The 24,228-nt window shown below is 42.2% G+C and overlaps 1 protein-coding gene across 2 annotated transcripts in view; it reads left to right on the plus strand.

Annotated features, from left to right (window-relative positions):
* The window catches only part of Csmd1 (CUB and Sushi multiple domains 1), a 1,600,162-nt gene that overhangs the window by 1,571,903 nt on the left and 4,031 nt on the right, over positions 1-24,228 (plus strand). Inside the window, exons 60-69 of one of the 2 annotated variants that reach the window (NM_001037327.2) lie at positions 621-794; positions 1,397-1,570; positions 3,234-3,307; positions 6,734-6,845; positions 8,595-8,774; positions 10,015-10,059; positions 12,916-13,077; positions 15,801-15,913; positions 16,660-16,747; positions 19,564-19,696. In NM_001037327.2, the coding sequence (NP_001032404.2) occupies positions 621-794; positions 1,397-1,570; positions 3,234-3,307; positions 6,734-6,845; positions 8,595-8,774; positions 10,015-10,059; positions 12,916-13,077; positions 15,801-15,913; positions 16,660-16,747; positions 19,564-19,696 (1,255 nt within the window). The remainder of the gene's footprint in view (positions 1-620; positions 795-1,396; positions 1,571-3,233; positions 3,308-6,733; positions 6,846-8,594; positions 8,775-10,014; positions 10,060-12,915; positions 13,078-15,800; positions 15,914-16,659; positions 16,748-19,563; positions 19,697-24,228) is intronic. The other variant, XM_039094737.2, reaches the window with a different exon arrangement.

Consider the following 24,228-nt stretch of genomic DNA (forward strand, 5'->3'; position numbering starts at 1 on the left):
GGCTCAATGCCAAAAGGGTACCTTGCCCTTGTAGAAGAACACAAAATTTAAAAAGTCTTTAGAAAATTACTATTTACAAATGCGTGAGTGACTTTGGGTAAATTATATGCTATCAATTAAATACATAAAACTATGGATGTCAGGAGAAAGTCTTACTATCCGAAACATAAACATGAAGGCTTTACTAATGCCATGTAACCATGTGCCCCTTAGATTTGTTCTTAATAGGAGGAATAAAATGATAAGGTAGGGGATGTGTGTGAGCAGCACAGAGGATTTGATGCTTCTCATCCCACCTGGCTTTGTATTTTTATTTCATTGCTGCATTTACGTAATTGATCTGAGATAAGAAAGAAATAATTGGAGAGTAATTTTCATGTTGTTAATATTGTTGACAGTAGTTAATTTCTGTTTAAAAAGGCATTAGTGATCAGGAGGAAGCCATGACGTTAGGCACAGTGGTAGATGTGGTGGTGGAGATGTGGCAGGGCCTGTGGTGGTATGATCTGTGGGATGATCTAGGATGAGTGCTACAGCGCAAGTTGTGGTCAGAACTGTAGTAACAGCCACACCCTGCTACCAGGCCTATCAGTGTGTGACTTGTTTGTTCTCGCCAACAGCTGTTCTATGCAGCCAGCCTCCCTCAGTGCCAAACGGAAAGGTGGAGGGGTCAGACTTCCGATGGGGTGCCAGCATAAGCTACAGTTGTGTGGATGGCTACCAGCTCTCCCACTCGGCCATCCTGTCCTGTGAAGGGCGTGGAGTATGGAAAGGAGAAGTCCCTCAGTGCTTGCGTAAGTCATGTGGTAGAACCTGTCCTGTGATCCTGGACACTCAAAGAGGCACTCCCAGCAGCCTAGTGACGTGTGACTGTGGTCAAATTGTATAAACTCTGAGATCTGAGCATGTGTGGCCAAAGGCAGGTGCTGCTATGAGTTTGTGGTGGTTCAGAGGTTCACCAGTCTGACCATTAATAAAATTAACCATTAACAAAGAAGAAACATCTGTTCAGATCCTCAATCCACAGCCACATACCCTGGGCCAGCCACTTCAGTCAGGGGTTTATAAAAACAAATAATACAAAGTGACAACTTGTTTTCACAAGCAGAAGATCAGAATGGTGCATAGCTTTTTACAGAAGCAGAACAGGGCAGTAAAAACTTTTACCCTTAATATTCCTTAATAGTTGGAGGTCTAATTTTGCTTCGTGGTTCTCTTAAGCACAGAGAATTTAAACCTAAAACATAAAGTTAGCCATCAACATTATGTTAGCTATCACTGTGCCTTCTCCTTAGGAGTGTGCATAATCTCAAGACTCCATAGGATCTAAACAGGTTTAATAGGCTAGCCTGGTTCAGACAAGCTGAGTGCTGATCAGGCCTGTTTATTTCCCCAGCTGTGTTCTGTGGCGATCCAGGCACTCCAGCAGAGGGACGGCTCAGTGGGAAAAGCTTCACCTTTAAGTCTGAGGTCTTCATCCAGTGCAAACCCCCATTTGTGTTAGTGGGTTCCTCGAGGAGAACCTGCCAGGCCGATGGGATGTGGAGTGGCATCCAGCCCACTTGTATAGGTAATGTGATGGGACTCCTGAGGGTGCAGGGGAGGCTGCGGAATGAGGAGGTGTTACTACAGAGGCTCATCTGTGACTGTCATAGGTTGTGTGCTTGTAAGTGTTACACTGTGAAGGGAGAGGCTTCCTCAATGGAAGTGTCACAGCTCTGAAGGGGAAGGGCTCAGAAGGGAAAGGTATGCTGGCAGTCAGAAGCCAAGGAATACCACAGGACAAACCTCACACAAAAGATTTATTGGGAAAGACACAAGAGGGTGGCTGCCTCTGCTCCAAGGAAGAAGCGACCTTGGACTGAATAGGAGACAGGATTATGTAATTTGTGTGTGGGGGGTGTGTGTGTGTGTGTGTGTGTGTGTGTGTGTGTGTGTGTGTGTGTGTCTCGGAGTTTTTCAGCGTGGAAAGTTCCAGGATAGGGACTGATAAGATTTCAAGCCAGGACCAGGGATTTTGAGCTCAGGGAGGGAGCCCCTCAGGGGGCTGAGGGGCTGGTGTGTTTGGAGCCTCGGGGTTTAGTATAATTTTAGGCTCTGGAATTGGTGGGATTTAAGGCTCAGGGATTGGTGGGTTTGAGGGATCAGGGATCAGTAAGTTTGAGTAGGTTTTTAAACTAGGAAGTAGCCTCAGACCTTTACCCCACAGTCCTATACAAGGACCTGGTCAAAGTGGCCATTATCAGGACAACTGAATGAAGTCCAGCCTCCTTCAAGCTGTGTAAGCTGAGGCAGAAGCCTGAGGATGTGCTGATAGACTCTTTCCCGCTGGAGCATCTGGAACCAGCTTAGCTTATAGCACTGTCCCTTGGGAAAGAGTATTCTGAATGGTGCTGTTATTCTCATCTCCTAGCAACCATCTCCATTAGCAAGGGGGCAACTCTTACTGTGAGTTAATACTGACCACCCACTTTTACTGGGATTCTCCTGCAAATTTGCAGTAAAGTAATTAATATTTCAAGCCCAGGAAATCTTCCAGGAAATCAACGTTTATACCTAAAGCTAAAGATAGCATTAGAAATAATTTCCATGAAACTTTTTTATTCTGAGTCTGGGAATATTTTGTGCCCTTTGGCTTTATGTGCTGCATGGCGGATAGCCTTGTATTAATGTCTTCCTTCTCCAGACTTCTCAGTAGACCTAAGGGGAAAAAAAATTTTAAAACAGTATATGTGTCATTCTGAAGAAACAGCTAGGATCAGCAACGATGTAGCCACGTCTCTGTTTATATCCCATGTATTTGGAAAACACCGCTGATGGATTGCCAGAAGTTTCCACTAGCATAATGTTTCTCATTTTTAAAACTTAAGAGAAGTGTATCAAAAAAAAAAAGACAATTGTGATGGGAATGAAGTAGAACTGTACAACCCAGAAGATCAGAGTAGAGAAGGATTAGAGAGGCTTGAATATTCAGGATCAAGTGTCTGTCTGCAGAGGGACTTGCACCAGGGAGTAGGGAAGAAAGGCCAATTATCAAATAAGTGCAAATATGCAGATTAGATGTGAATATGCAAATCTACTTAGAAACTTAAAACTCCAAGATGCCCAGGGAAATTAAGGCAGCCACTTACTTTAACAATTCATATAAAATATATGCATTTTGAAAACATCTTCTACATTTGCAAGATCTTTCCATAAAGGTGTTACAATTTAATTCTCATTGCCAATTGCAGATCCAGCCCACACCGCTTGCCCAGACCCCGGCACTCCCCACTTTGGAATACAGAATAGCTCGAAAGGATACGAGGTACTTCATTTCCTTTCCTGTCCCAGATTCTTGTGACCTAGCTGGTAACCATCAGGTGTGTACGCTGCTATGTCCCTTAGCTTATTCGTATCACAGTTTTTACACAGAAAACCATTCATCCAGGACTTCTACACACAGGTCTGTGAACATGTCTCTTATCGTGCCAAGGGCTATATTAATTTTCACCAGGAGGCATACATTACGTGGTACCTTTGGTTTAGTGACAAAAAGGACAATTATCAATTCAGGTGACTTGTTACCTACACATAAAAAACAAGACAAATAAAACAAACAAACAAACAAACAAACAAAAAACACCCTCCATTTGAGGACTAGATAAGATTAGAAAATGACACGCATTTTCAGAAAGAAAAGCAAAACCAGAAGAACTGGGTCCCAGTCCCCAGACCAAGTTCAGTCATGATATCCAGTTTCTATATGATTATGTAAAGTACTTCAATTGTTGGCACAAGTGCTTCATTTTGGAATGTCCTTCTGTCTTATTTTTGATGTGAGTTATTACCGTGCTTAATGGAGAGACAGGTCAAATGGAAGATGATGAATTTGCTATGGCAAGCATCAGCCATCTTAAGTATGCTTCCCTCAAGTGACATCTGGCCCATGTGACCTCACTCTGACACCCCATGTTAGATGTGTTTGCTGTTTTCAAGTTAATGACATCACCAATTTAGAATGAAGGTCTTTTCCGTCCGCCACTTCATCCTCTCTCTCAGGAGCACTCCAGTGTGTCCAATTTTGCCAGTTGTGTCCAGATTTTCTCCCTGTTTTGTCCTTTCTCTTTGGTGTCCCACAGAGTCATTCTTACAGTAGATGGGATGATTTTAGCATATTTTCTATTATGACCCTGGTATAGCGTCAAGCTTCAGATAAATGCCCTCTGATGGTGAATGTTTGTTTCCAGATTACTGGTACTTTGGGATATAAATGGATATTATTCCCAGTATTCTCAGTGGCTCATCTTGGAAATGAAAGCTTGATTGCTACTGATCACCATAGATTTCAGCATTTCTTAGCCTACCTGGGCACCACCTGCAGTCACAGAGAAGGTAGAAGTAGCCAGGTCCCTTGGATCCACAGAAGAAGCGGATAAAGGTGGAGAAATAACCTTAGAGACAAAAAATAATGGACGGCTCCCAACAACGTACCTCACTATCTCTTAAAAGATACAGACTTTCCAAATGGATGTGCAAACTCATTTGGAATAACAAAGAACCCAGGATAGCAAAAACTATCCTCAACGGTAAAAGACTTCTGGGGGAATCACCATCCCTGACCTCCTCAAGCTGTATTACAGAGCAATAGTGATTAAAGAAAAAAAGAGGTAGATCAATGGAATAGAATTAAAGACCCTGAAAGTACCTGTGGTCACTTGATCTTTGACAAAGGAGCTAAAACCATCCAGTGGAAAAAACGATAGCATTTTCAGCAAATGGTGCTGGTTCAACAGGAGGTCGGCATGTAGAACAATACAAACTGGTCCATTCTTATCGCCTTATACAAAGCTCAAGTTCAAGTGGATCAAGAACCTCCACATAAAACCAGATACACTCAAAGTAATGGAAGAAAAAGTGGGGTAGAGTCCCAATCACATGGGCACTGGGGAAAATTTTCTGAACAGAACATCAATGGCTCATACTCTAAGATCAGGACTTGACAAGTGGGACCTCACACAACTGCAAAACTTCTGTAAGGCAAAGGACACTGTCACTGGGACAAAATGACAACAAAACAGATTAGGAAAAGATCTTTACCAGTCCTACATCTGATAGAGGGCTAATATTCAATATATAAAAAGAAATCAAGAAGTTAGACTCTTGAGAGCCAAATAACCTTAAAAATGGGGTACAGAACTAACACCTCCAGAAAGAACCCCTTTACATTGTGGGATGTTCCACTTGCACTATGTGAATTGCCTGAGTGGAGAGGGGAGCTGCAATGTCCAGTCAGCCCCGCCTCATACAGTCACAGTTCAGGTCAGACACATAATCAGGCCCTGTGGATTAGCACATCAGGCTGAAGCTGGTGTCCTGGACAGGCTGCTGTGATTTCTTCTGTCAGGAAATTGCAGGTCTCTGGTGAATTCCATCAGTGTGTCACCAGGGAGTTCAAGAGGTCATATCTGGTAGAAACCCTTCCTACTAGAAAGGGAGCACAGCATTCTTTCTCTCCGATTGGTACCAGTTCTTAAAACGAACTTCAGATACATTCATTTGTCTTAGATTGTACATTCCCACTTCTTCTTTATCACCTGCTAGGAGATCACCCCTTCTGTATCTCTCATTCAACATGCGAGGTGGGTTTTCATTTTAGTTTAATTACAGTTTTCTCAAGATCCTCCAGTGGGGACAGGGATAAGGAATGGTGCTGGAATATTCCCAAGAAGACAAAGGACAGTTTAAAATCTCAGAGCTTCAGGAAGATGGATGTTTAAATCCTTGGACTCTTGCTTGGCACAGAAGGAATGCTGTGTATGCAGCAGGCCCCGGCAGAGTTGTCACGTGACAAGCAGCTTTCTCCTGGCAGCTGTTTCTCTACCATGCCTATGTTTATGTTCCACATGTGGGAATTGTACATCTTAGGTATACGCAGAGCATAAGCATACGTCATTGTCTAGAGAAATCTGGCTTTTTAGAAATCCCCCCTTCTTAGGGTAAGAACAGGAAAAAGAATATGGTGGCCACTGAGTGACTAGTGACTATGGCTCAGGGCAAGACCCCAGGACACCAAGGCTCCTGTATAGAAGGACAGGAGGCCAGAAACAGAGAGCTAAGGCACAAGCAAAGTCTCTAGATGATGAGGGAGAGAGATAGGGAAGGTGCTCAGGTACCTGACATGGTTCACAGATCTTGACACATTGAGTTTTGATGGATCCCAGGAACATATAGCAGGGAGCCAGCCTTAACCAAAGGGAGCCAGAGTCTTAACAAAAGCAGGTCCCTGTGGTGCTGTCTGTGGTTTCAAATAAAAAGAACACAGGGAGGGAAAATAAAGTAATAGACATCAATGAAAGAGGGAGACTTCTGAAATTATGGAAAGAGAGCCCACATGTGTTGTCTGAGACAGAGTTTCTACCTGTAGTCCAAGCTGACCTGAAACTCAATACCCACGATCCTCTTGTCTCAACCTGCTGAGTTACAGGCATTTGTCAACATACTACATATATTCTTTCTATCCCCACCCCCCAAAAGAACCATACTGATGGTTAGATCCTGCTTCTGTTCCCTCTTCTCTGGCCCCTAGATTATAGCATATCGTCTCTTTTGAGTGTGATGCTCTGCCCTACATCTAGACATGATATGCTGATGGCTGGTCCTCACAGAAGCTCACTAACAATGGTGACTGCCACACCTCCCGCGGTTCCGGGGTGCTGTCTTCCTTCTGCAGCCCTGTTTGTTTTCTCTTCAGGTTGGAAGCACTGTGTTCTTCAGATGTAGAAAAGGTTACCACATCCAAGGCTCCACTACCCGGACCTGTCTTGCCAACCTCACGTGGAGTGGAATCCAGACAGAGTGCATCCGTAAGTCCCCGTTCTTCCTTCACAGACTCAACCCCAAGTATCCGCAAAGAGCTCACCTGCCGGGGAAGCTGGGAAGAGAAGTGGGGTTGTTTATTTTTTCATTCTCTAACTCCAAATTTGTGCATCTCTCAAAATGGTCCTAAGGTTCTTAGATGAGTCAAACCAACAAGGCTGAGGGCTTGGGGAGCGATGATGATCTTCAACCCCAAGAACTGATGTGTTAGAAACTGCTTGGTAGGAAGCAGGATGAGGCACCAGGTGACAGGAAACTAGGTTCTCAGGGGATGTGAGGCAAATGCCAGAAACGCAAAACAAGAAATGATGTCAGATTCAGCACTGTTGGGCAGAAGGTCCCGAGTACTTGGCCATCCTTCTGTGTGTTTATACTCCATTTCCTGAATCCAGGAATGAGCAGGAGACAGCGTGTGAACTCAGCGTGATAGTGTCACCATAGACATTGGACAGTGATGGATGGAGTAGATTTTACTTTGTGATTCAATCATGAGAACGTGCTGTAAGGAATTTGAACTAAGTGATTCATATCACCCACTGTTTATATTAGACAACCCTGTGCCTTGCTATGGTGAACAGAAAAGTTATCCGCAGAATGCTGTGGAAAGTTATTGTAAGGATGAGTAAAATAGAAGTTATCATGGTTTTTTATCAGATTAATCATGTGTGCACTTATGTCAAAGCTGACATAGCTACCTCACTACTCAGTCATGTGGAGAAGCTATGCACATATGTGTGTACAGTCATGTACCCACACACTAAGGCATGGATATGTGTATTATGAACCTTGCTATAGTACAGGAAAAAAGGTTGGAAATTTGCTAAATTATGAACTATTGACAATGCTTAAAACAACTAAATTCACAACTGTGAACTTGCTGGCTTGTTTAATGACCATTTTCTAAGTCCTGAACTGAAGACATGTGTGTGTTTTATAAAACAAGATTATTTGTGGTAGCACATGAGTATTCAAATTTTATTCCTCCCCAAATTATATCTTTAAAGGAAATAAGGACTTACAATTCTATAAATAAACCTCTAAAACATGCCAAAATTTAACATTCATTTAGTTATACAATAAATATATATGATGTCACCCGACAAGCATATATCTGAATATGCACGGGTTCACATATGTTAGCTCATTTGTATTATCAGTTATTAAAGGTTTTTTAAAGTGTTTATTTTCATTCTTATTTGTGCATGTCTATATGAGTATGTGCACATATATGTGATTATGCACAGAGACTAGATGAAGGCCCCAGATCCCTGGAGCTGGATTACTAGTAAGTTGTAAGCCATCTAACATGAGTGCTGGCAGCAACTCAAGTCCTCTGGAAAAGTGGAAACTACTCTAAAACACCTAGCTATCTCTCCAGCCCCACATTAAGAAATAATATATTATTTCTCTTGTGTTATGCCTCTGTCTTTTAGTCAAAACTAGGATCTGTCCTCTAAATTTATATATATATATATATATATATATATATATATATATGTGTGTGTGTGTGTGTGTGTGTGTGTGTGTATGTGTGTGTGTGTACGTATGTATACATATTACATATGAGTATGTATATACATAAATGTATATATATGTACACATTTCTCACATATGTAATCCCTAACTTCATAACCTTTAGTAGATGTTTCCTTCATTAGTTCCTATGGACATTTGAAAGGTAGTAGCTTTACAACAAAGACCCCCATTGCTTTTTAATGGACTAAATGCCTTTTCAGCCCATGCCTGCCGGCAGCCAGAGACCCCAGCGCATGCAGATGTGAGAGCCATCGATCTTCCAGCTTTTGGCTACACCTTAGTCTACACCTGTCATCCAGGATTTTTCCTTGCTGGCGGATCTGAGCACAGGACGTGTAAAGCAGACATGAAATGGACAGGAAAGTCACCTGTTTGTAAAAGTAAGTCCCTGGTCCAGGCATGAAGTGCCCTTCCAAAGAGCAAGGAAGAACTCCCAGTGTGGTCAGGAGAGTGTGCAGGTCAGGAGACTCTCAGGAGATGCTGTGATGGAGCGACAGTGACCCGCTGTCAGTGTTTCACGGTGTCTGGGCTCTGGGTGCTTGGATGTGTGCACAGCGAGTGTCTAACAGGAGGACCAACATCGAACAGATGGGTAGACTTTGTTACTAACTGACTTGTAAGCTAAAGAGGAAAGGTGTTTGTCTGAAGGAGAACATTGAGTTAAAAGAACAAAATACACTGTGACATCAGAAAACGCATTTCTTTAAAATGAGATGAATCAGCACACGTCATCAGCAGTCTGGGCACATGTAAAACATCATGTGTATATTTTTAAGACCACAATCAGTTGGGTGGTAAAACTCCCATTTTTCTAGTATTGATACTGGCTCTATGGTTGAAAATTGCAGATACAATTAGCATGGGAAATGATGTGTTTAATAAGGGGAGGGCTGAGTCTGGGTCAAAGCTGAGAGAGAAAGCCACCAGCATATGACCCAGCACACCCTGGATGACAATCCCTGGGCAATGGGTGCAGACACATCTGAGTACCAAGGTACCCCAACTTCAGCTTGAATTCCTTGCAGCAAGTTGTTTCCCAGTTCTAAGTTAGAGTCTCATTCCTTATCATTATGAGAGGCGAAGAAACATTTAGAAAATAGCTTGCAATTTAATATAATGTTAGAGAAATGGAGGGCTTATAAATCTAACTTTGACCAGATCCGACAATGTATGGGGAAAGAGCATTGACGTTCTTCAGTATTAACTTATAAACACGCAGATTTGGTGGGATCGGGTAATGAGGGATTATAACATTTTCCTAGCTTGGGTTATTTCCTGCTGGTGGAGGCAATGTCCACTCAGAAGCTCTCAAGAAGTCACCCTTGGCCACCCTCATTTGCAAGGCTCTCTGTTGTAGCACCTTTAGTGTGAACCTCCATGCCAGAGACACAAACACGGGGCTAACCACTGAGCTTAGCATTTCCACAAACACCAGAATAGTGGTGCTGGGTACACCTGGGTCTGAAGTGTTTATGCATACAATACTTACATTTTGTACTCTTTTTAAAAAAAAAAATAATCCACAGAAAGGAGAGTCGCTTCAGTATGACATTTTTTTTCAACCTGATTCCCAAAAAAATAAATGTTTTTGCAAATGATAATTTGTCTTTTTACTTGTAGGTAAAGGAGTGAGAGAAGTTAATGAAACAGTTACTAAAACTCCAGGTTTGTATACCAGAAGAGTTCTAGCTTTCAATCAAACTGATTTCTTCTCAGTTCTGCACAGTGAGATGATCTTTAGAATTTAAATTTCTGAATCCTTTGGTCCACCATAAAGCACCACACCTGCACACATCTCTATCCATCACCCTAATAGCTTAGTAGCGGAATGTCACCAGCACATAGGCAGACGCCCTTGGTGTGCTCACAGGGCTTCATTAGAAGACACATTGGGCATTTTGATCCCACATGTGATATGATGGAGAGCCTTATAAATGGGGTTGCAACCCCCCTCCTTGAGGGAGCACACACATAAGGCATTTGACAGCTTAAAGGTTGATATTTGAGCAGTTCCGATGTACAGCCCTATTTTTTCCAGTATCTCCATAATTCAGGTATCCTCTCTCTGTCTCCAAGAATGAAAGCTATAGCCTGCCCTCCTACATGGCCCCTTGCTAAATGAGTCATATGTAGAATCCAATTGATGCCATGCTGTTCCCAAGGGAACATATCACAATTGGAAGCCATCTGCATACCGGATCTGTGTTAGAAATTTAAATGTGCTTTGAAGGAACAAAATGTATCCCCAAGTTTTGTTCTAGAGTCAGGTTTGACTTTGCTTTTAACCAGAAATAGTAAAACTTTGTAAATATACACAATGACTTGACTAGTGTTTTGTGGATTCAGATTTAGCCCTCGTTTCTTGGATGTAAAACTCTGTGTCAGAATCTACGTGGAAGGCTATGTACAAGACTGATAGTTCAAAAAATGCTATCTACTTTAATTCTCAGAGGAAGAAAATACCTACCAGAAGGAGTAGGGGACTCTTCCCACTCTACACAGGAGAAATAAAAATATGCTTTGATCTTTTGAGTTTATCTTAAGTATAACTTATAAATCAATGACAAAGTCAACACTGTGCAAAGCAACATTTACCTCTGGGGAACTAAACAAAATATCACTGTAGACTTTCAGCTCTGATTCCTATTTGCCAACTTCCTGTTATAGATGTTGAAATAGCTACGCGCACCTTTATGGGCACAATCATTAACATCAATGGGCCTTTTATCCTTCTCTCTAAAGGGAGGTGCTAATTAAACTGGGCTTTTGCCAGGGTATAACATACTACAGCTTAGCAACCTACTCCTTGACTTATTCTTGCACATGGTCAGCAGTGAGAGAGTGAGATGAGAAGGGGCCCAGATGAAGCCATGAAGGTACCTCCTTCAAAATGAATGATCATAGCTCAACTCAGAAATTGAGATATGATCTAGGCCCTCAGTTCTTCTTAACTCTACACAACTAGGCTGCCCTGTCAAAGTAATGAACCCACAGTGGTGGCTTGGGGCAATAGTTGGACCATCTACAACAATGTCTTCAGCAAAACATGCAGATTCGAAGGGGTAAATGGTTACTTTAGAGACAACTTAAATAATATAAAATAAGGAACTTTGTGGGGTTTAGTTAAAAGGAGAGGCTTTGTTAAGGCCATTTATAAATAGGAATGTTAAATGTTGGTTGCTTACAAGTATCTTAAATACTTAGGCTGACACACAGCAGATTTTTACTAATTTAACTTTATTCCATTCTTATCGTTATCAGTGAGTTAGGTGTACCCAAGCCACAGGCAGCTGTCAGATTGGATTCTTCCAGGATGACTGATTTGCTAGTCTTGTTTCTGTAGGCTTGGCTGGTCTAGTGAGATGGGAAAACATTCAGTGACAGCAAAGGCGGAAGCATGGACGTAGGCATTGTGTGCCTGTGACATCACCAATTGTCATCTGTCACATAGGTGTCTGTGTACCTGTGACATCACATCATCTATCACATGGCATTTGTGTGCCTGTGACATCATCATTTGTCACATCATTAGATCTGCTAAAGGTCATATATTTACAGGGAAATAAATATTTCTCCCCAGCAACTCTAACACTGTGGAGACCCAGGCTTCCTACAGTTGACTTTGGCTAATTAAACAATAGAGACACGTTGTGGGGTAGAGAGCACCGAGAGTCTTAGTGCTAACATGATTGGGAATTTACAAGGTGTTATACCATTCAGTTTTATATTAATGTCATCAGAATTTATACATGACTGCTACCAGGGAGATGTAAAAACCAAATTTAATATGTGTAATAAACATGGAAACTTAAGGAAATATCCCAATTACCTTTATGTGGTATTCCCGTGGCAGAGGAATTTTATATTAAAAAAGACTCCCCGACTCCCTGTCCCTTTTGTGTCTGTATTTAAGCCACATATATAAAGGTACCAGCTGAGATTGTCACACTGCCTTTCAAATGAACATTAGACTATTTTTCCCATAGAAATAAGCGTAGAGTAGAAGCTTTGGGTACATGCCTCTTCTAAAGGCAGGAGCCATCAAATGCTGGAAAGTGTCAATTTGTCCTGAGTGGAGCTCCTGACAGACTGCTACTGTCATTTCCCCCAGATTTTCCATGGATGTCAGAGTAAATCTGCAGGAAAGTGATTTAGCAGAAATAGTCAGGGGTCAGGTGAGAGCATCTCTTACTGGATAAAACTAATGTACCACTGGGAGAACCAATTCACTGAACCGTCTGTTCCGTACCTGGCATGTCAAACCCAGCACACCCATGATTCTTAATAACTTCCCAAAGAGCAGCATGAGCCTCCCCACCCGCCACAGCCCTGCTCTCCCAATTCTTTGAGTGCACTGCAAACACTCAGGGCACAGCGCTCAAGGTCACACCAGGCTGTACATGGTCCTTAGCTGTGCTTCCTCACTGGGCAATCTTGGACCTTCTTGCATTAAAAAAAAAAAATCTAGACTCCATGTCTGTGCCTGTCCTGACCCTGATCTTTCCCTATTTCCACCAACAGTTCCTTCTGATGTATTTTTCATCAACTCGGTGTGGAAGGGATATTATGAATATTTAGGCAAGAGACAGCCGGCGACTCTCACTGTGGACTGGTTTAATGCAACCAGCAGCAAGGTCAATGCGACCTTCACCGCAGCCTCACAGGTGCAGCTGGAGCTGACAGGTAGGAAAGAGGACCTCCAAGCACATTTTCTTACTCAGGTTGTGTGGGCTTTACCTACATGGAATGTTGTTGGAGTACTCAGTGATTGTGGTCTGTGCCTTTTAGTTTTTCTTTCTGGGGATTATGGAGAATGATATAGAAATGAGACACCCTCTTTTTTCTTCCCTCAAAATTGCATGTATGACCTATTAAATTAAGAACCCCCCATTTATATCTAGAACTCCATGGCTCTGGATTAAGTTGTTTGGTTGTCTTGTTTTTTGACTGGCATGTCTCTTAGGAGTTTTGTCACCCAAAGGTTGATATGAGACCTGAATGACATAGTAGGTTCAGGTTTCAGTGTCAGACCTACTTCAAGCAACTCTAGCCAGTATCATTTTCACTTTTAGATAGATGCTGTGATGTAAGGACTTTATCATATACCCTTTCAAGACAAAAGGAGAGAACAAGAAAAATAAGTAAAGAGAGACTTGGTCACATACTTAGTCCGAGGAAGAATCAAATGACTTTCCTAAGTGCCCTGGTGAGCAATGGGCAGAGTCGAGCTTTGTGCTAAACCATCTACCCTCAGTTTAGATCAGTAACCAATAAGGATAGTACCATCATATGTACATCTGGGGATGGTTTAGTGTTGGGGAGGCTCTGGTATGTTGTCATGGATAACCCAAATATCATAATGTAGACCAGGCTAGCTCCAAATTTGCAGGGAACTTTTTACCTAGTCCACTCTGTGCTGGGACTATGGGTATGAGCCATCATGCCTATGTTCCAGCATAATTTTTGCTACCCACTTCTTATAAAGACACGTTTTGTCTCTGGTCAACTCCTTAAAGCTTAAGCTTGTCTTGAATGACTCAATGCTTTGAGTAGAAATATCCAACCAGTCTTAGTGAGCAAATTATTTATATTGAGTTTCTAAAAATGTATCATTAATAAAAGAAACTAAGGAGTGTAGGTTTTGTTTGTTTGTTTGTTTTGTTTTGTTTTTTAGAAACAGGGTCTCTATCAATCCTTGACTGTGTAGGCCAGGCCTCTGCCTCATCTTCTGCTGTGAGTCTACCACTATACCAAGCCCACATGGAACTTTTATTTAAATTCCTTAGTCTTACTCCTCATAGGATTGGGAATTTAGTGTTTGTTTCTTAAATGAAGTTCGAGTACAGGTCCGGAGAACTAGCTAAATGAGTAAAGCTTTCAGCGCCCAGCATAGGGCCCTGACTTCAGTTCTCCATCACGCATGAAAAAAGTCTGTGTGGTAGCATATATCTTAACCCTAGCATCAGAAGTCTCGGGTAGGAGGATCCCAGGACTTTCTAGCATCCAGACTAGACAAAACGTTAGGTTCCAGGTTCAATGAGGGACTCTGTCTCAGCGTCAAGTTGAAGAATAATAGAGGAAAATATCCAACATTAACTTCTAGCCTGCATTTATGTATGGACATGTGAGCTCTCCTACCAATACACACACACACACACACACACACACACACACACACACACACAGAGAGAGAGAGAGAGAGACACACACACACAGAGAGAGAAAGAGAGAGAGGAGGGCGGCAGGGAAGGGTATGACCCCATTGGCTTATAAACCCTTTATCTCCACAGACTACTGTTGGGAATTCAATAGTCTGGACCTGGGAAATGTTTAAATCCAGGGACACCCAAACTTCCCACCATGGTGTATCTAAAGGATAATGGCCAGAGGCAGGAAAGAAGTAATGTCTATAGAGAACTTGGCTGGATGTGTGACATTTTGCATTCTTGTTGCTTTTTGTAACCATGAAAAAATGTCATAAAGATAAATTTCTTATCTCTCTGTGCAGCTTGTAGAACTGGGGTCAAAGTTTAAAGTTTTGGAGGTTAAATGCATGAGGGAAAAAAAGTCACAGCATTGCATATAGTAGGAAAGGCACTACTCAGAGCTAGACTCAGGTAGTCTCTTGTCTACTGGCACAGGGTCCCTTCCACTTGGGTATCTGCAGGTGGAGCTCACTCCTGGGGTGCTAAGATTTGCTTCTCTAGTGAACTGATAGTGAATTCATCTGTTTACTATGTACCTTTATGCACCATAGCTTCTAGATACATATCCTCTCTGCTTGTGGGAAGTGACAGGTTCAGCACTATTTGGTTAGTGTCTGCGGTTTGTGTTTTCCTCCTTTGGTGAGGCCCTAATTGCAAGGCACTTTTCAGCAGCACCTCTCTGGGCTGTATCACAGTTATCTCCATGCAGGTGTAGCTCACAGGTACAGATACTCGGTACCTTCTGCCTGTCTCTGAGTGTGAGCCTCAAAATTCCCCCACCATGATGTTTTCCTATGAACAGGATAAGCCATTTTTAGAAAGAGCTGAGTTTTGAATTAGAGTTTTGGTCAGTTTTCTCTATATACCCCTGTCTTCAGAAGCAAATATAATATGGATGAAAATGGTGGCCCTTTGCATTAATTTTTTTACTGGATAGTGGTGTTGAATTTAGTGGAATGGGTTATAGTTGTTTGAGAAGGATTCTTTCAAGGACTTTAGTAAGAAATGATTCCCCTTCACCCAACCCCATAGTGGGAAAGATGCTAACGTTCAATCTTCAAAACAAAACCTGTGTTTAAATGTTCTGTTGCCTGTGTCATGATTCCCTACTATGCCCGCTCCTTATTGGATGAGTTAATGACCAAGTCATTGACTCTGACTTCCTCAGAGTAGGACTGACAACTGTAACATTTTTTCCAGGGGTCTACAAGAAGGAAGAGGCCCACCTGCTTCTGAAAGCCTTTCATATCAAAGGCCCAGCAGATATTTTTGTAAGCAAGTTTGAAAATGACAACTGGGGACTCGATGGTTATGTAAGTACTTCCATGAAGATTTTTCATATGGTCCTCCCGCTTTCAGGTCTGGGCAAAAGAATTCATGATCCACTGAGAATTATGGGCAGAGGAAACACTGCCCATCCCTCAGGAACTCAGAAGGTACCCCTGAAGCAAGGTCACAGTATCCCATCATTTGATAGAGGCAACCACCAAATCTCTGATATAAGAAAAGAGTTGGCCCAGAGTTAAGGGAATTCTTCCTGCTGAAGACAACCAGGTTCTTCAGTCTAGGTTAGACTACGCTAATCCACACCCTCACTGTCAGGGTTGTGAACATTTAGAGATCAGCTACACAATACTCAGAAGGCTCCTCAGAGTACAGAAGAAGCTGGTGCAGTGTCTTTCTCTGCGAGTTAGGCAGCTTCTGTGGCCCACTTTGCTATGACAATGTTTCACAGTCTTACATGATGTTCACCGGGATGGAGCCAATGAAAGTGAGTCCACGGAACATAGTGTTCCCCATTTGGGAAGGTCATTGCCATGTGACCCTTTAGAATGGATGATCATGTTAGGAATCAAGCTGTCTGTCATCATGACGCTTCCTATGGTGCTCGACCTTTAACTCAGTACTGATTTTCAGTTTACTTATGTCAGTAAAATGAGTTGGGGAAAATTCCACTCTGGGCATGCAATGTCTAAATCTGAGTGTTGACAGTTATCTTTGGGTGACAGCTACATTTTCTCTCCTTCTTATGCCTTGCCCCCCTTTCCCTGCACACCAGGTATCCTCAGGACTTGAGAGAGGAGGATTCTCCTTTCAGGGTGATATACATGGAAAAGACTTCGGGAAGTTCAAGCTGGAAAGACAAGGTAAACTTACCTATTTTGTGTTTGTTTGTTTGTTTGTTTGTTTATTGTGTAAAACAAAGGCCAATTGAGTCTTTAAATAATTCTGCTGTAAAGAAACCATAAAGAGATGACTAAAACCATGAACAGAGGTACCAGCAGGGTTTTAAAACAATATTTTTATTAATTCTTTCAGAATTTCATATTGTGTATAACATTCACCCCCTCTCCTCCAACCCCTCCGAGATTCACCCCTACCTTCCTACCTATCCAACTGCAGAATGACTCACTGGGTTAGATTAGAAACAATGCTTGCCTTGTGTGCTCTGACTTCTGCTCACATGAAGGCCATTATCTGTGTCTACCAACAATACAGTAGAGACATTTGTGAAATGAGTTGGAGCACCATATTTTTTCCTAGACAGCATAGATGGCTGTACGTGCTTGCATACTGTCAACACCACATTGACTTTTGTGGCGAAGAGTACTGCCGTGCAGACTTTGATTCCCAGAGACCGGTACAGAGGAAGCCAATATGGAAGTTTGCACTGGGGTGGCTGTCACTGATGGCACACACAGAAGACTGCTACCCAGATACTCAAGGATAGTGAAGGAAAGATGTCACCTACCTATAGTTACTGCCAAAGATAATCAGTAAGGGCAAGCCATTAGAAAACATTCTCTTCCCACCATCCTGAATTCAGTCTCCTGATCAAATCAGTGTCAGCAGGGTCTGAAGGCTGAGACAGTCTTTCAAATTGGGTTATATTATCTGGGTATGATTAGACTAAGACTAGCAATGGTAATAGTCTAGATTCAAACACCAAGGGCACAAATCCAAGCTATGTAACAAAAGGCAGCTGATAAACTGTAGTCTGGCCACACCAGAGTATGGCAGTCATAGAATCAAGATAGCATAGGCTATTCTAGTTAAAAAGAATTTGGGTTATTGAACAAACATAAAGCTGATTCCCTGAATCATGAAGCAGCCAAGCTCTAAATCCACACACTGGGGAGCATGACAATATGGATAACATTCCTATAGATGGACATTGTACTCATCTCATTGTATGAAACAATATAAAAACCTCAAAGAAATTGAGCCCTCCTTTGCCCTCCCTGCTTTTGGTTTACCACTCTCTGGCAATGGTCAAACATGCCAGTGGGCTGCTCCAAAGACCACAGGGATGTCATGATTTACCCGTACAGTGAATGCCAGGAGCTATCATTGACTATAGTACATCTTCATATTGCCACATTCTTTGTAACAGAACAAAATAACAGCTTGTGTTAACAAGAAATCTTTATCCTCCTGAGATGGTGACCTTACTGTCAAAAAATAAAACCCAAAAACAATTTGCTTTAGAAAATAATTTGAATCCCAAGTGAGTCTCCCTTTCAGCTAATTAAAAATGCCAATGTTTTAGTGATGCCCCAGTGGCCATAATTCATTCACGAATGCTGGATAAAACACTTTTTTATGTATATAGATGAAAATAACAACCTCCTAAATGTCTCCAGTCAATAGATAAACCAAATAAAAGTGATTAAGGTTGAATGGATACTGAAGTCAAGTTAATCTGAAAGACAATTCTAATGTCGAAACAGTTACAAGAAACTTAGGATGAATTGGTTTTGACAGGAAAAATGTGATCTGCCAATCCACACAAAATGAGAAGAAATCTATAAATATAATAAATTTGAGCATTCATTTATATCTAGAATACATAAAAGAGTATTGGGCTCCATATCATGGAAGCTGATGACAAAGCCAGCAATACAGAAAAGGGGTTGAGTACAAGTTTCCCAGATTATGTACAAACACAAAAGCCCACAAAAGATGTTGGACATTATGTTAGATTCTTTCCTTGTCCCTGACAGAGGCAACTTAAGGGAGAAAGGCTTTCTGGCTCACAATTTAAGTCACAGTTCATCATGGTAAAGCAGGAATGTGAAGTATCTGGTCACAACTCATTCAAAAATTAGAAAACAGAGTAGTGAACACATGCTCAGTTCCCTTCTTCTACCTACAGAGTCCAAGATCTGACATGATGAGTGGCTCTTTCTACTTCAATAATACAATCAGGTTATGCCCCAGAGGCATATCCAGAGGCTTGTCTGACAGGTGGTTGTAGATGTCATCAAGCTGAGAATTGAGAAGAACCATCCCGGACAAGATCAGTCACTGGGGAAGTGGAAATCAAAGCTGTCCCTAGTCACTACTTTGTATGCACTATTATAGCTAGAATAGAAATTTAAAAGTTCTAACAAAGAGGCAGAGAGGTTGGACTCTGCTGGTAGGATGTTCAGGAGGACAACAGCTGTGAAAGCAACATGCAGCTCATCAAAGTTAGACATAGAGTGACAGAGACAGGGAATTGTGCCCCTGCTTGTCCTGCCAAGAGAACTGGAAGCATGTTCTTACACATGTGTCCCAAGCATGTTCTTACACATGTGTCCCGGAGGCTTCAGGCGTGTTATTTCCATTGCCCAAGAAGAAACTTCGAAAGTCCATCCACTGAGGAGTCATAGAAATGAAATGTGGTACATCTATTGATACAGTGGGATATCAGTCAGCATTAGGAAAGCAATAAAATACTGATGATTGATACACTAGAGATGAAGCTAAATAAAAATTCTAGAAGATTCCATTTGTATACCATGCTCAGGAAAGGAAAATTCACTAAGAGGAAGTTTGGTGAGCAATCTTCAAGAAAGAATACGAGGTTGCTTCACCATGGGATGGAAACCCCTATTCTTGTGTTCATCTCTAAGACATATTCTAGACACTTTTCTACCTCAGCAGTATATAATAACTTCAAATTCCTTTTGTCTTCTAGATCCTTCCAACTCTGATGCAGATTCTTCAAATCATTACCAGGGCACCAGCAGTGGCTCTGTGGCAGCTGCGATTCTCGTCCCCTTCTTCGCTCTAATTCTATCAGGGTTTGCATTTTACCTCTACAAACACAGGTACTGCTGGGCAGAGAGTTGCCTGCACATGATTGTGGCGTGCTGCAGCAGTGTGAACAATGGCATGCTTGAATTCACATGCACATAGGTTTCCTACAGCTGAGAAGCTGGCACAGAGCATGGGTGTGTTTCCTTCTATAAAGGTGTGCACACACCAGGCTTTCTGTTTGATGATTTTTCTTTTGTTCTGTTTTCCCTCATTTGACTTCATCCATTTTGTCATCAGGGTACACCCAAGTAATTAGCTTTAAAGGAATGAATTGAAAGGGACGGTCGAAGGAAAAGCATATACTTGTACTTGTAGCAAGCTATGGGAGAGTTGCATCATTCCAGCAGGAGAGAAAGAAAAGGTTTCCATGCTGTGGCTCTTTCACCTCTATGAATCAAAGATATATTTCTATATCTATATAAATCTATAATATTCATATAAATCTATATAAATAGGCTTATATAGATCTATACAGATATATAGATATCTATGTAAATATAGATATATAGATGTAGATCTATATAAAAATAGATAGATAGATAGATAGATAGATAGATAGATATGACTTTCTCCTTCAGCAAATTAGAAAGTTCTTAATAGTCTGAGTAGCTATCTGCTCCCCATTCTTTAGAAAAATACATTGACATATATTAGCTTGAAAAATCCTTTTTAATGAGATGTCAAAACTTAGATGTTTTGATCAAATTAGAATAAATGGGTTCCTTTCTTTGGGGTTACTATGCATGCACACACTTCTTTTAGAAGAAGAAGAAGAAGAAGAAGAAGAAGAAGAAGAAGAAGAAGAAGAAGAAGGAGGAGGAGGAGGAGGAGGAGGAGGAGGAGGAGGAGGAGGAGGAGGAGGAGGAGGAGGAGGAGGAGGAGAGAAGGAGAAGAGGAGGAGAAGAGGAGGAGAAGGAGGAGGAGAAGGAGGAGAAGGAGGAGAAGGAGGAGGAGAAGAAGAAGAAGAAGAAGAAGAAAAGAAGAAGAAGAAGAAGAAGAAGAAGGAGAAGAAGAAGAAGGAGAAGAAGGAGAAGAAGGAGAAGAAGGAGAAGAAGGAGAAGGAGAAGGAGAAGGAGAAGGAGAAGGAAGAAGAAGGAGGAGGAAGAAGAAGAAGAATGAGAAGAAGAAGAAGAAGAAGAAGAAGAAGAAGAAGAAGAAGAAGAAGAAGAAGAAGAAGAAGAAGAAGAAGAAGAAGAAGAAGAAGAAGAAGAAGAAGAAGCAGCAGCAGCAGCAGCGTAGACAGGCTAGGATGGACCTCTATTAATAGAGCAAATATATAAGATGCACAGGACCGTGGGTCCTAGTCCACTGCATGCCTGCAATCCCAGCATCTGGGAGGTGAAGAACGGTAGACCCGGCATTCAGTGTCATCTTTAACTACATAGAGAGTTTAATTCCAGCCTGGGCTACATGAGACCCTGTCTGAAATGAAGACCAACTGTGAAGGATTCAAACTTTGTGCCTTTTTTCTACATGGATAATATATGTCTGGGAAAACTTGCTATATACCAAGTCATTCCAAAATTCTATTTGAGTTCTTTTAAGTAGTAACACTTTATAAAAAAAATTATGACCCCCCCAGACATGATGTTAACACTTAAGTGGACCATGTGATTGCTTATGTAACGCACAAGTTTCTACTTAGTCGTTATTATACAAACAAAACTGAAGTGAGAATATTTTGTAAAAACTATGCAATAAGCTTCTTTACATGTATACTGCCACACACGTAAGAAACATGAGATCCTCAGGCTATTTGTAGTTTGTAGCTAAGCTTTTCTTGCCTATGGCTACAGGTGTCCTGACTTTACAAACACAGCCAGGAAAGAAATGGCAGGTATTAGCCACTTTCTGCACACCTTGGTCCCAGGTAATAAAGAAAGAAAAGACATGGGGAAACATTCGCAGAAAGCTGGGCTTCTCACCTGTGCTCAGAAGGAAGAGCTCCAACCTTGCCATAATCCAGAGTCTCAGTACATTCATCCTGGTGGGAGGGGTGGGCTTGTCTCGATTGAAGGTTTCTATGAGGGACCAGTCTCAGGTTGCAGTCATCCTGGAGGAGGAAGCTGCTACTTTTAGCGCACACTGTCAACATCACACTTGGACCAAAAGAAGGCTTTGCCTTCCCTCTAAGTATTACCCTTATCTGGAAGGTTTTGCCATCATGGTACGGTAGAGTCCTTGGATCCTCAATATAGCTATGTCTGTGTCAAACAGCACACATTTACAAAAAGGCTTCCTCTGCTCCTTACAGTCCTGTAACTACATTGTTATCAATTATTTGGAAGAAAATAGTACCCTACACAGCAGGTACTGGAGACTTAGTATCTCTGTCTTCTGATGCTGTTACAGCCATCATGTGTCCTCCAGTACCACAGGGCAAGAGGCACTTTTTCTTTTTTGAGGCAGGAATGAAAATCCTTCTTCTTATGGAATTCCTTCCGTGTTAAGAGCAACTGCGTGGATTCATAATCTGTGTAAATTCATATTCACTCAGTTAGTGTCCTACTGCGAGAACAGCTCAGGCCTGTTAGAAAGGCTTTCTTACCTTTCGACCCTGTCAGGTGTGTGGGGAACCTCTGGTTCTCGCTCAGCCCTGAGACCAGCTGGACAGTTCCCTGTGTGTCAGAGAATCAGGCCCCAGGCTTCCTTAGAGAGGCTAACACCTCTGTGGGTCAGAATCAACTGTCCTTGGCAATGACAATATTGTATAAGCATCTACATTCCTGGATGAGTTAAATGAGTTCTGGCTGTATCTGAAGTGTGCGACAGGGTGCCCCCTAAGTTGATTCAGAACATTACAGAGTGTGTCTTTAAGCCCAGGAGCTTCCTAACAAGTCTCAGCTGTCAGGTCAGGCACTTTCATGAAGGAATGTGGGGAGAGGCTTCCACACTAAGATACCAGCTAAACACAAACTATCCATGTACCACTGCCTTCCTTCTCCAGAGAGTAGAGCTGCCTTCATTGTCACGGTGATGGATCCCCCCACTTCAAACGAACCATGCTCAGAGGGCTGCATGGTGAATAGAGAGAAGGCATGTTTTCCTCCCAGGTTTACTGAGGAAACTGGGGCCATTGTGATGAGCACATCCAGAGACTCCGACATCTCTCTACTCCCCAGCCATATAAGAAAGGAGAATACTCTTGAAAGAAAGGATGTAGAAAGCCAGGGTCCCAGCCTTTCACTGGGTACTTTTCTTTTGAGACTTTGCAATGAGCACTAAATATTTTGGGTTCCTGTCCCATATTTCAACTCCAGTAGACTAAGATATTCCTTAATGACATAGCTGGGCATTACTTAGCAGACACCACAAAGTCCCCACGGGTTGGAGTCCCTTTCCCTCATTCATCCACATTAAGAAGAGGTTCTCCATATGCAGAGGGCCACAGCCAAACAGTAGGCAGCACAGAGGTAATCCTGCTGAAGAAGGGGAGGAAGAAAGGTAGGAGCCGGAAGGGTCAAGGATGCCACAGAAAAATCTACAGAATCAATAAATTTGGACTCACAGGGGCCCCCTGAGGCTGAACAGACAATCAAGGAGCCTGCATGGGTCTAACCTAGGCCCTCTGTATATGTTCTAGTTGTGTAGCTTGGTGTTTTTCTGGGACTCCTAACAGAAGGGGTGGGGCCTGTTTCTGACACCTTTTCATGCATTTGGGACCTGTTTCCTCCTATTGGGGTGCCTCATTAAGCCTTAAGATGAGGGGAGAGGCCCAGTCTTATCGCAACTTGATACAGGATGTTTGGTTGTTGTCTCTAGGAGGTCTGCTCTATTTTGAAGGGACACTGGGGAGGAAGGGATAGGGAGAGGGGTGAGAGAAAAGGCTGAGAGGAGGGGAGAGGAGAATCTGCAGACAGGTTGCAGTATGTGAAGAATAAATTTAATTTCAAAAAATGTCAGCTGAAGAAGAAAAGAAAAAGATGATGTGGAGGAGGAGGAGGAGGGGGGGGAGGGGGAGGAGGAGGTGGTGGTTTTCAATCAGAGTCCATGGTCCTAAGGAAACCTGCCTCACTGAGATAGGTCTCTTGTCTGGTGTGTCTTAGGGTATATGGGTATTACATGTACATTTTAAGTTGGTATGTACAGTTATGCATCCAGGTGCACATACATGTGTGTGTGTCTCTGTAGGCCTGGGATCTACAATGGGTCACTTCTTTGTAGCTCTTCACCTCAGCTTTAAAGACACAATAGCTCACATAACCTGGAGCGCATGGCCTTGGCTAGGATTACCACAAGCCAGTGAGCCCCAGGAATCTGCCTGTGTGTCTCCTCAGTGCTGGGACTACAGATGTGTGTCACTGCTTCTGGGATTTTATGTGACGATTTGAACTCAGGTCCCCATGCTTGTGAGCCAAGTACCTTACTGACGAGGTCAACTGCTTATCCTCTTGTTTAAGTCTTCTTATTCTAAAACCTCCCTTTTAAGCATGGGTTGTGACTAGAGGGTTCCCTTTACCCACAGAAACATTTTGATAATACGTCTCATTTCAATAAACACGCTCCTTAAAATATATAGTTCTTTTGTTTTATACATGAGTGT

This window comes from Rattus norvegicus, chromosome 16 (genome assembly GCF_036323735.1).
Source record: "Rattus norvegicus strain BN/NHsdMcwi chromosome 16, GRCr8, whole genome shotgun sequence".
NCBI lineage: Eukaryota > Metazoa > Chordata > Mammalia > Rodentia > Muridae > Rattus > Rattus norvegicus.